A 12,643-nucleotide genomic window follows, 5' to 3' on the forward strand; every position below is an offset into this window, starting at 1 on the left:
GAGCCGCACATGGCATGAAATGTCTAGCAAGATGTTTTTCAAACCACAACAAATTATGCAAACTCCACAAAAAAAGAGGCCCAAAGAAGATCTCAGATTCGTGGGTTCATTCACTGATAAGCAAAGATATCTTGAATCATATTTCATGTGTGTTTATTTGTATGCGTTTTATCTACCCCCAACTCCACTCAACCCCCCACTCCCGCCACACACAACTTTCATTTTTGCCGTCCGAGTGCGCTAGATTTAGATTTCAAAATTGTAATAAAAACAAAACATTTTTCTGAATTTCGTGACCGACTTTCAGATGGCGTCCAACGCTTCGAAGAAAAAATCCTCTGGTATGCGCATATTGTGGATACCAGGCAGAAAATCTCACCATCCCAAGGGCCGCCTAAGCACCACCAGTAAGCACGTCTCGTATTCGGGTCCGCAAAAGAAAAGCGAGGTGTGGTCCTTGGGAGGCAGCAAGGCACAGACCGAGCTGATTGACTTGTAAGTAAGAGGAGGTTTTTTTTTTGGAGGAAGCTATCCAAAGTATAATGCAAATGCATGCCATGCCCTCCCCCCCATACAGCTTCGATTTCTGAACTAATAATAACAATTTTACCTACCCATACCTGACACATTGTCTCTAATCATTGCACACACGGCATACGCACTCGCAATTGTTTCATCAATAATAGATTCTCTGATCGTATGTATTCGTAATCTTTCAGCCCAATGTCGGAGGGTCTCACTGCAACACCATCATCGTCCCTGAGCATTGTGGCCACTTGCTCGTTGGTTCAAAGCGTGAAACACGATCATCACAATTCCATTGATGATATAGTCGGACTTTCCGAGACTGCCACATTGCCCGCTGTGCCAGGAGCTGCAGATACACCGCCACACAGTCCACTCTCTGAGGCACCATCGACACCGTCCACAAAAGCCATGACCTCGCCCAATGTTATAACAACAGCAGAAGTGCAGAACCTGGTAAGCTAACGTTCAAGATGGGAATGGCCACTCATTAATTGTAATTTTCGATCTGTTTTATGTTTGTAGCACAACTTTATGAGTCCGGATGATCTGCCCAAGGTGCCAGGGCATCTTGCAGCCACAGCAGAGGCTGAATTGGCTCTTAACAGCTCGGCAGGAACGACAGCTTCGATAGCAACAACATCCTCACCAGAGGCAAACCGCAAGGCGGAACCCCAGCAAATGCCAGCAACATCGCATTCACAGCAAACCTCACCCCAAAAGGCCAAATACAAGAATAACAATAACAATCAGGTATGCAGCATAAAGTAGCTTACAGATTACTCTCAATGAACATTCTTTCGTGTTACTTCACAGGAGGATATCAATTCAATTGAGAGCATCTCCAGTTTTCCCCGCTTTCAGGGGAATACCGCTGATTTTGAGTGGATCGATGAGATGGTGCAGCAGCGCAACTGCAGCGAACTGATGCACAAGAATAAGCGCAAAAAGGCCTCGAAAAAGGCCATTGAGAGTCTCGAAAAGGATCAATTGGATGGCAAGACTTACGACTACAAAACAAAGGCCAATATTGATAATGATGATGGGGATGAAAAGATGGTCACATGCCTATACTATTCGCTCATGTGCTGCGACTGTACTATATCATAAATATAATGAGCGCTCATATACATACATACATATATCCATGTAAAATACCTCTCCTAAACTACCTATGTATAAACTATGTACGTTTTCGATACGATACCTTTTAGAAGTATCATAATTCCTCAAAACAGACATTTAGCATAGCAACAACAAACAAAAAACATTGAACAGCGACAGACAGAAAAATAACTGAAGTATTAACGAATTTATAATGATTTACATGAAAGGTTACATTATAATTAACAAACAACAAAACAACATTCAAATTGAATGCCCGTACTCTATAAACGAATACGAGTTAGTGTTTCAGAAAACAATCTCCGTTTTTGTACATTAAAGCTACATTTTGCACTTTTGTAAATAAAGTATTTTTTACAAAATACAACCTAAAATATTGAACTTTGCTTTTATTATTTAAACGTGCAGACAAACTAAAAGCGAAGGTAGTATTAAATTATTGAATAACTAATACTCGGACATTAAATACAGGGGGGTACGACTCCTATGTAGATTCTGTGAAATGGGGTAGGAAACATTGGAATGCATCCTATTATGTGGAGCAGTAGATCTCTAAATTTAAAAACATTACCTCGCTCACTGGATTTATTTTCCGAACCACATTTTCAGAACAGTATTTGTAATTCAACATATTTTTGAATAACATCTTTTTAGATCGTTCTCTCATTGTCAATATTTTTCTTTGCCATGCAAAAGACTGGTTGGTGTCTGTTCATTGTGGCCTGTCGTGTATGGCAAATTTAAGCAGCAATTAATAATTATTCGAAGATGCAAAGCATCCCAAAACCATGACTGACTGCTGGTAACATTTGTTGGGTAACTTTTGGTCTTGTTTTATGACCAGTATAAATCGTAATAAAAACCAGTTTGAAAGCCAGAGCCAAAATTATTTTTCGATTGATCTTATTTCGAATTAACAAAAAAACGGTGCTAGGTGCGTGCGAGCTATACAAACAAGATTCGCGAAGGTAAGGCAAAGAGAAAGTCTAGGTTTTTCTGGTGACGTGACTTTGAATGATCCCAAACAAAAAGTAGAATTATGCTGGGTGGCTGAAGATGCTGAAATAGGGACAATGACACGACAATTGGTTTTTTCAACTTGACATAACATTTTTCATAAAAATTTAATACAAACATTAAATTTACAAATATATATATAAAAACAATTCACAATCACATATAAATTTTTATCATTTTTTTTGTTTTTCGGGATGTTAAATATTTCGATTTTGCTATATTACCTCCAAAGTAAGGTTTGTTTTTTTTTTTTTTAAATTTACTAGTCCAGAGAGAGAGAGAGAAAGAGTGGGAGAAAATCGCGTTGTCAATTGCGTGTTCAATCAATCAATCAATCAGCTAAGGATATTATTGCTACAGCTAGTAGTTGTTGCTGCTGCCGGATCTCTGTACGTGTTCTTGGATATAATATCATCAGGTTTTCCTCCATTTCTATTTCCATTTCCAATCCCGTATTCATTGCAACTTCTTCTCTTTGGGGCGGTGGCACCGCCTCCTGCCTTGCAATGAAACTCAATCGCATCAATATCTTTTGTACTCTCAATGTAAAATTCGTTCCCATGTTTTGTGCCTTTGGGGTCATAAACGATCCGCTTCACCTCTGCCGTTACATCTAACATATCATCCTCAGTATTATCAGCATCATCCTCCTCATCGGTGTCATCGTCCTCGCCCACATTAAATATAAATCTGGCCTCGTTGCTTGTCTTTGTAGCTGAGGCATTGCTATTGCGACGACTGCCTCCCGAGGACTTGCTGGCTATCTTTCTGTATCTTACGGAATTCCGAGACACATGGTTGCTGTTGCGCTGCAGAAAGAACAAACATTCATTAACAAAAGCTCAAAAGAATTCATAGATTTCTTCTTACCTGTAGAACAGCAAAAATAATGGAAAATATGGTGATAATCAGCAGACAAATGGCCACTGCAATGGCCGTGATGGCCGTCAAAGGAGAGTCCAGTCGCACAACGAACTCATTGCCATTGCCCTCACGGCCGCCAAGCTGGGCATCAGCTTCAGCATCGCCGGCACTTTTGTACATGCTGCCACTGCCAATGACAGTACGCCGTTTGCCGCCAGTAGAGGTAGCTTTGCATTCACCTGCAGACAACAGAATGGGCTTTAGAATTATGAGAATGTAATCTGGTTGGTTATTCTTACCCGTTTCCTTGTCGCAATGGCAACATGCTGCTGATATTGTGGTGTCGTTGGTGTTGGTTTGATTCTGCTTACAGCATGGCACACACTGGCTGTTCAGCTGATCCAAATGCAGCGGCGGTGCGCAGTTCTTGCACGAATACTGGCCAGGTCCCAGGCAGGAGCGGCACGAGTCGTGGCAACTCTTGCAGGTGGATGTCGTTATGTCGTAGTACTGTGAGCTAAGGCACTCCATGCACAGTCCTCCATCGAGCATAAAGTGTGGCGGGCACGAGGAGCAGGCCAAAGGACCGGCATCTGCAACAAACAATTTATAATTGATGAAAACCTGATGGGGGACAGACTTTTCCCCACATACCATTGCATGTCTTGCAATAATGATGGCACTTCTGACAGCCAAAATCCGACTTGTAGAAGCCCTCGGGACACTCTGGATGGCATTCGCCGGCTGCCAGCTGCCAGCCGGCAGGGCACTGGACACACTGGTTGCGACGTGGCCCGCTGCATGTGTGACAGCTGAGATAGCACTTGGCACAGATACCCCGATCACTATAGTAGCTGTAGCAGATTTCAGTTAAAATAAATATTAGATTATTAGCAAATGGAATGCATTAGATAAACATTTACCCATCGGCACAGGTGGTGCGGCATTCGCCATTCTGCAGTTCGAGGCCCTTGGAGCAGTTGCTGCAATTGGTGCGCGATATGCACTGGCTACAGGTGTGCAGGCAGGGCGAACAGACGCCCGTCTCCATGAAGAAACCATCCTGACAGCCGCTCACGCATCGGCTCAGCTCTAGCAATCGATTTGCTGGGCACGACATGCAGTTCGTATCGAGAGCACCATTACAGCTATCGCAGGAGGCATGACAAGGACGGCATTGACCCTCAATCTGACTAAAGAACTCGGCTGCAAAGGATCGAGAGGAATATTAATTAAAAACGAAAGAGTGGGAAGGTTGAAATAATTTGACATACATTCACTGCAGGCCTCACTCCCGGCCACAATGCATTTGTCCTTCTTGTTCAGCGACCAATTTGGAAGGCACTCGGAGCATATGCCGTTGCTGGTGCAGGTTTTGCAGCCCTCCTGGCAGGGCATGCACTCCAGCCGCTTCTTGTCCGCATAAAATGCATCCGGACAGCTATTAAGGCATTGGTTTTGCCAGGCATAACGACCTGATCGACATGTGATGCAGTGCTGGTCCGTGGGGCCATTGCATGTACCGCATGTCGTGTGGCAAAAGGCACATCTATGGAAATAGGAAATGGCAGGGTTAAAATTTATGTTAAAAGAGCGCCTGCACTGCCGCCCCGCCACTCACTTGTTATCTTCCGTTTCGTATGTATCCAGGGGACAGGCCGAGTAGCATTTATTCGCATGCATCACTAGATGATGGTCACAGCTGGTGCAATACTCTGGATGGTCCTGGCAGGAGGCACAGTTTGGTTCGCAAGGAGCGCAGGTGCGATTTCTGCTATCTGTTTGGCAAAATTAAATTGAACACACACGCACAAGGATGAGATCAGCGTTTTCAAGTAATTCTTTCTGTTAATTTGTATCTCTAATGGGAGCTCCCTTCATTGCTAAGCCACACAGGAAGAGTGCATAGAGGGCAATTAGTATTTATAGCCATTTCGATTATACAACCAAACTCATTTTCATGCTAAAGCAGGAAAAGGAAAGAGATGGCTATACTTAAGCATTCTCTCAATGGTTATTCGATTGTTAGAATGATTCAATTATAAACGAATTACAGCCTCAATTGCACTTTTGACTTTTGAGTTAAATGATTTCTGGCAGAGAATTAAATATCAATTAGTGTCGCTTTTTTGGGAGACCCCTGCAAAATGAATTGATCAATTCAATTTAACCTAGAAAATGTTCTATTGTTTTGCTTAGCTTTTGATTTATCTGTGGCTTTTCCTTACTTTCAAAATAACCATCTGGGCAGACTTGCAGACAGACAGCCAGATCGATCACATGCAGATGGGCTGGGGCACAGGTGAGGCAGCTGTCGGGTCCGGCGCCAGCGCAAGTCTCACAGGAGTCGTGACAGGGCCAACAGATGCCCACTTGGTTTGGAAAAGATCTAGGCGGACAACGGCTCACGCAGGTGCTGTAAATAACAAATTGTAATTGGATGAAATTTACTTTCGATCAGGGTTCGCTGCTACTGCTGCTGCTGCTTGCTTACTTGTCCAATCGATAATGACTGCACGCCACACACTGTGTGGGTCCACGGCCATAGCAGCCCAGGGAGTCGCATTCGGCATCGCAGGAGTACAGCACAATCTTGCTGGCATCGCCAGCTGGCGCTTCCTTCAGCTGGGCGGCCGTGACATTCTGTCCATCTAGCGTAGCGGTGGCCGGCTCTGGATCCGATCCGGCACTGGTGAATATATTCTGATAGTTGAGATATCCGGCAAAGCTGTCGGTATTGTAGTTTCCTCCCTCATTGGCCGGCTGGCCGATATTCGAGGCGGATGGAAAGAGAAACGGATTGGCGCCCCCAATTGGGCTGCGCATCTGTGGATTGCCATTCAGCAGCTCCGACTTGAGACGCATGGGCTGATTGGATGTGCCATAGAAGATCAGCTGCCACTTGGATAGTATGCCCGGCTGGTTGACCCTTCGACGGCCAGCATTTATCACCTGGAGGGTCCAACGTCCCTCGGCCTTTTCGCCCCAATAATGCACGCTAAGAAAAGGCCAGTCATCAAAGTTCGACTTGACAATGTCCCGAGGTCGCTCAAACAACAAAGTGCTCGTTGTGCCCATCGGCGATGTCAAAAGAATCCGTAAGTTTCCTCTCGGAAAGAAGCGTAGGGTAATACGACACTGGACATGCTCTAGATACCGCACCTCATTGATCGTTCCCGCACAGCCGTTCACATCCATATGGGTGGACAGGGTAAAGCCAAAGGAGCCCTCGATTCTCAGATCCTCGTTATTCTCTCGCGACTTGCATATATGTTGCGGCGGGACTGAGGTCCACTGCTCTGCCAATGTGACCATGGCACCGGCATCCATCAGTCCGTAGCCAAATTTGTGACTGTATTTCCGCTTCACGCCATTCAGAGTCCATCCGCCCTCCTTCTCCAGGGGTGAGGGTCGAGACGTATACACCACCAGGTACTGCATATCCCGCCAAGTGAGATCCGGATTTGCCTCCAACGCGAGGGCACAGATCCCAGCTGCCAGAGGGGCCGAAGCCGAAGTGCCCGTATGCTCCACTGTGCATATATGATCGGGTCGCAAACGTCCATCCATATCGACGGTGGCCACACTCTTGTCATGGCCAGGCGTACCAGAGCTGTAGGTGGTGGCCAGCGTTGAGGAGCATTCCTCCAAGTACCACGGTTTGAAGCCCGCCTGCGTGGCACTCGAAATGGAGAGGGTGAAGATCGAATTGGTGTAGCCATCGCAATTGCACGAATCAGTGTAGCGGCCACCGTTGCCCGAGGCCCAAACGAATATGGAGCCACGTCCTTGCCGTCCGCTGGTCACGCCATAGATGAAGGCGCGACGGGCCAGCGGGCCGGGGCCATCCACCGTAGAGCCATCGTCCTCGGGACCCCACGAGGCACTGTAAATATCAATGTGCGAGGGATTCAAACTCAGTGCCTGGGCCTCCACCACATCATTGACTTTGCCATCGAGCATGCGTACTCCTAAAGAGGGGGACGTCACAAAAGAGCACTATAAGCCACAAGGATCTCATATGTGTCTAGATGTACTTACCACCAATGCTCGCATTGTAGGCCACACCCACGCCGCAGTAATTATTAAAGGCCACGGCAGCCACTTCGCCGGCACAGCGTGTTCCATGCTTATTGTCGCCATTATCCTGCGGCGTAGGATCCGAATCATTGCCATTGATATCGAATGATGCATCGGGATCCTAGATTATACAAATGCCATGTACTTAAAACATATTCACATGCCATAATTTTGAGAATATTTACATAGTTCTGGGCCAGATCTGGATGATTTGTTTGGATGCCATCGTCTAGTATGGAGACGACAACACCTTTGCCGGTGTAACCCTTTTGCCAGGCAGGTCCCACATTCATATCCAGGCCATCTTTGGCACCGCCGTTCTGTTAGGGAGCGGAAACAAAAGACAGAAATATAACGGGAATTACGTTAGTGGATGTTGCTAGTGGTTTAAACAATCTCACATCTCTAGGATATATACTCGTATGCATAGGAAAAATTGAACAATGGCAACAGGGATTATCCTAATCAATGTTTTAAATCTTCTTAAAATAAAAGCAGTCGCAACAGCAGACAGAAACTCGAAACGTATAAGTGGCAGAAGTCTCGGTGTTATTTGTTTTCCTTATAACAACAGTGAATGCCGACAGAAGTGTATGGCATTACACTATATTTTTGATCGGCCATACTTGAAGATGTATTTAAGTTGACACTTCTTTATTTATTTCGTGACTTTAGTTCGCAAAAACAAACCTACTCATTATTCGGTTTTTCTGATTTCTTATTTTATTACTCCTACAAAATATATTTTTAATCTTGTGCAACAAATAAAATCAAATATGTGAATTTAGTGCAAATTATTAGATTTATTTCAGATTTAAACGTAGGGTACTTAACAGGGCGACAAGAAAAAGCTTTAGTCACAACTGCGGCTGTCGTTTAGCTTTTGGTTTCTTGTTGCTGTCTGCTGCTGATATTTTTCAGGAATAAGCTTCAGCTGCAGCAGTTGTTCAGAGAAAGTGGGGGGAAGGGCTTCCAGAAACTTTTGCTACTTGCATTGTGCATACAGAAGTCAAACCCTGATTCTAATAGATCTACGTTTTGGTCAGAGAAACGTGAACGCATAAATATTATGTACATATATTTAAAGAACAATCTACTCGTACCGACAATAGCCGGAGGGAGGATAAAGGTAAAGGTAGCAACAACAACAACAACAACAACAACAAGCATGGCATGCATTTTGAAGCGAGAGAATATGGATTTTACATACTTTACTCACCAGATACCACTGCTCCTTGAACAAGGGATCCGGAAATATGGAATGTGAGCTCACATCACGATACTCCAAGCGTGGCGAATGTGTGGATAGATGCGACTCTGGGGAGTATGGAGAAAGATGCGATTCGTCGGATGCATAGTCGCTGGAGGGACGCAAAACATTATACGGACTGTAGGTGGGCAGATCCTGATAGGGACCATCGCGCTTTCGTCGTACTTTCTCATGCTGCTGCTGCAGCCATTTTACCTATAAGAAAATGGTCCAACATGTGTTTCAATATTTGGGGCCTTTAAGCAAGGGAATATCCTTGTAAGTACCTCATTCTCCGATCTTAGATCACTTTGATGCTTGTGACTGGAACGCAATGAACGCTTCGACACGCGATGATGCTGGAAGACATAATAATCGTCGAGTGCTCCAATCTGCAGAGAGAGAGAGAGAGAGAGAGAGAGAGAGGAAGAGAGCGTGATAATAAAATGTGGGTTATAGCTGTTAGCAGGCGCCTTTGAGTCGTCCACATACCTGACCCCGATTCACGAAGCCATACTTGTCCGCAATGACATCGGCCACATGTTTGCCAGCCGGAATGTGCACGGCAAACTCATTTGTGTAGATTGCCTCCTCCGGAATACTGTAGGGGCCAAAAACATCGTTCTCGCTGAGGAGATGCTGCTGTTGCTGCTGCTCGTGTTCACTGGCATTTAAATGAGTATTACGTATGACCTGCAACTCCTCTGCTAGGTCCGAGACAGAGTCAAAGTCAGGGTGAGTGTTGAACCTCGCGGCGTTGGCCTTGTGGTAAGTGGTTTGGGTTTGAGTGGACAAATTAACAGCCGCCGCATTGCTCTCGTTCTCGCTGCTGCTGCTGCTGCTGCTGCTATTGAGTATTCTTCGTGCGGCATTAATTTGTTGCTGTTGTTGAGTTTCGTTTACGCTTACGCTTTCGCTATATCGATGAGCACTACTAGTGTTTCGGCTTAGGACTACTAAAACTAATAAAAAATATATACAGCTCTGTGCCATTCGATTTAATGTACATAAATAGACTCTATTGAGTTTTGCATATGCTGCTGCTGGTGGAGGATGCGTAGGAGAAGGAGCTCTGCTGCTGTTGCTACTGTCACTACTGCTGCTTCTAGTCTTTGCTGTTGCTGTTGCTTTCGGTAGCGTTTGTTTGCAGTGCTTTCGATATGCGGGCTCTCTGGCAGGACTCTGTCTTCTGCCCTGCTCCTTTATGATTGGGAGGATGTTTCCTGTTGTTGTGCTGCCTCCTATATCAAGCATTATACAACTATTGTTCCAGCTGAAGGAGCGGAGCGGAGCGGAGGGGGTATTCTTTGTTTAGTTTTTATTAGGGTAGTTTTATTCTCCTGAAGTGTCCTTTTGCAGCGTGTCGTCCGTGTCCGAGTTCCTTTCTTGTGTCCGTACTCATGTATCTACTATTTGTGGGCTCTGGTATCTGGTGTATCTAAAGATGGAATATAAATAAACGCAGGAGTGAGCCTTACTCTTAATCCATTTATTATTTTTTGTTGCTTTAAAAAGAGTAAGAAACGTGCAACGTGGGCGTCTGTCTGAGTGGGAGGCGCCCATCTCTGCTGATTCATGACCCCCGGGAGTGATGATAAAACGTTTCAGTTGCAATTTTTTGTTCTTTCGTTTTTTTGTTTTTTTTTTGTTTGTTTGTTATCAGTTTCCACAACGAAGGTGATTCCCATTGAGTGACGCTCTCGAATATGCATATGTATGTGTGTACATAAGTAAATATATTTATTCTCTCTCTGTCTGTGGTGATGCAACAGAACAGAAACAGCAGCACTCTGTGGGGGGGTCTTATAAACAATGACTAAGCAAAGTCATGTCTGAATATCATTAATTTAATAGTATAAAAAAAGAAACGGAGTTACCCTGGAAATCTTTCATTTGTTATACAGAGGAGCTAGCTATACCCTAAAGCCTTTCCCTCTTAAGCCCCCAATCCCTATGCCTGTCAGACGAATAAATTACGAGTGCACGAGTGTGGGACTTCTATTCGATTATTCAGAATATGTGCAACATGTAAAGGCCTGGGTACAATGCTTGCGCATGCTACTGCCACAGAGAGTACTTGTAGATTATATATGTATGTACAAATGTATGCGCATAGATGCATACATATGAGAAAGGAGAAGTAGCGAGGAATCAAAATACGAAGAAGAACTGACATAACCATTTTGATTTCCATTCCCCATTCCTTAAGCGATTGTGCACGTCCCGTTTGGGTTTTGCAGTTGTTGTTTTTGTTTTTGTTTTAGGAGTGTACACAGAGAGAGACAGAAAGAGAAAGATTTGATACATACGGTACATATGTACGTGCCCCTCTGATGCACATGACGGTTGGACGGTAATTATTACCGATAAATTGGTGGTACCGTAAATTTTTGGTAGATAGGTACACTACCGCGGGCACGTAGATATGTAGTGGTACAGTACAGTGAGATTTATGTGACCAAAAGTTTATGCATGTAGAGCGTGGGAGGAGGCGCCGAAGGAGTAGCAAGTGCAGACAGGCATATCCGCATGCACCAATGGAAAAGAGGATAGGAGAGACAACAACCACGAAGACGATGAGGCTCTTTAACAATGTCTCCCCTCCCCACTTTGATTCCGGTTTCTGTTTCACTGTGCCATTTCGCGTTTTATACAACATTCAACTCAACTTCTAGTTTTGAGAGTGGTGGTGGCTTGTACATCCATCTCTGTATGTATGCTTGTATGTATGAACGTACATAGTATGTATCAATTATTTGTATAATACACAGATTTTTCCTTTTTTCACACACAGATTTCGCACTAAGTGTGCTGCAACAACAATGACACCTTTTTTTGTTTTGTTTTTTTTTGTAAGTATGTAAGTATGGGTGTACATTTGATAGTGTGTGACGGCGGCGGCTCAAACACGCACACACACATACACAGTCGCAGCAAGTACGTAAGAGTTGGCATTTTGTACATACATGCATGCACGTAATGCATAGACAACAGTGAGACATACATATGTATGCACGTACATTCAAATTTATGTATACATCAAAATGCATCAGAAACAACAAAAAAAAAACTGAGCCCGTTTTGTCATATGGATGGATGGAATCATGGATTATAAGTATTACTCGGTCACATTTTTGGTAAATACATAAATCACAGCCAGTTTTTGGCACGGGACTGCTGGTTGACCGTTGACGTCTAAGGGCGCGGATAGGAAGCGCTTTACGCTTTATCAACACAGCAAAATCCGAAACAACTGAGAGACTGAGTCGCTGATACACTGATTGCGAGAGAACGCGTGCTTACCATGCGTACATATAGGAACTAACCGAACGGACCCGACCCGACCGTTACGAACAAACGACGACGACTGCGCTGCGCTCCAGCTTAAACTGAACTTTATTTTGAAGTTAATACTCGTACATACGTATGTACATACATACATACAGAGCCCGAGCCGCTGCCGCGAGACGCCTGCTTGGCCGTGTTGTGCTCTGCCCGTGTTGTTGGTTGGTTGTTTCTTTCTTTCTCGATGGATTTTGTGCTAACCGCATATACATACATACAAACACACAATCGCTCAGTCTTGGCTTACATATGGACATTCGTACATTCGCTTTGCCGCCTTGCCCGTACATACACACACACTGGTACACACATATGTATGTATATGAGTGTCTCTCCCCGAAAGCACAGCTTTAGGAGCTTTCAAAACAAAATGAAATGCAAAACATAACACGCAACCGTGCTGTAACAAAACTAATTAGTATTACGTACGAATGTATG

The 12,643-nt window shown here is 44.4% G+C and overlaps 2 protein-coding genes across 7 annotated transcripts in view; one reads left to right on the plus strand and one right to left on the minus strand.

The window, feature by feature from the left end:
• The window catches only part of LOC117590363, a 2,870-nt gene extending 1,025 nt beyond the window's left edge, over positions 1-1,845 (plus strand). The window contains exons 2-5 of one of the 2 annotated variants that reach the window (XM_034282907.1): positions 308-495; positions 720-981; positions 1,051-1,278; positions 1,342-1,845. In XM_034282907.1, coding sequence (XP_034138798.1) covers positions 308-495; positions 720-981; positions 1,051-1,278; positions 1,342-1,635 — 972 coding nt within the window. In that variant the 3' untranslated portion in view covers positions 1,636-1,845. The remainder of the gene's footprint in view (positions 1-307; positions 496-719; positions 982-1,050; positions 1,279-1,341) is intronic. The other variant, XM_034282908.1, reaches the window with a different exon arrangement.
• Positions 1-12,267, minus strand: part of LOC117590348 (furin-like protease 2) — a 27,263-nt gene extending 14,996 nt beyond the window's left edge. The window contains exons 1-16 of one of the 5 annotated variants that reach the window (XM_034282881.1): positions 12,164-12,267; positions 9,353-10,298; positions 9,148-9,252; positions 9,001-9,076; positions 8,831-8,928; positions 7,797-7,931; positions 7,573-7,732; positions 6,026-7,502; positions 5,760-5,947; positions 5,153-5,309; positions 4,806-5,080; positions 4,455-4,737; positions 4,186-4,385; positions 3,831-4,124; positions 3,538-3,770; positions 2,960-3,476 (exon numbers count right to left, since the gene is read on the minus strand). In XM_034282881.1, the coding sequence (XP_034138772.1) occupies positions 3,003-3,476; positions 3,538-3,770; positions 3,831-4,124; positions 4,186-4,385; positions 4,455-4,737; positions 4,806-5,080; positions 5,153-5,309; positions 5,760-5,947; positions 6,026-7,502; positions 7,573-7,732; positions 7,797-7,931; positions 8,831-8,928; positions 9,001-9,076; positions 9,148-9,252; positions 9,353-10,114 (4,917 nt within the window). In that variant the 5' untranslated portion in view covers positions 10,115-10,298; positions 12,164-12,267 and the 3' untranslated portion in view covers positions 2,960-3,002. Of the gene's footprint in view, positions 1-2,959; positions 3,477-3,537; positions 3,771-3,830; positions 4,125-4,185; positions 4,386-4,454; positions 4,738-4,805; positions 5,081-5,152; positions 5,310-5,759; positions 5,948-6,025; positions 7,503-7,572; positions 7,733-7,796; positions 7,932-8,821; positions 9,077-9,147; positions 9,253-9,352; positions 10,299-11,982; positions 12,114-12,163 lie in introns of those variants that run through there. The other 4 variants (XM_034282880.1, XM_034282879.1, XM_034282876.1 and 1 more) reach the window with 4 other exon arrangements.
• Between the last annotated feature and the right edge of the window lie 376 nt (positions 12,268-12,643).

The sequence above is a fragment of the Drosophila guanche genome, unplaced genomic scaffold, assembly GCF_900245975.1.
Source record: "Drosophila guanche unplaced genomic scaffold, DGUA_6, whole genome shotgun sequence".
In the NCBI taxonomy this organism is placed as follows: Eukaryota; Metazoa; Arthropoda; class Insecta; order Diptera; family Drosophilidae; genus Drosophila; species Drosophila guanche.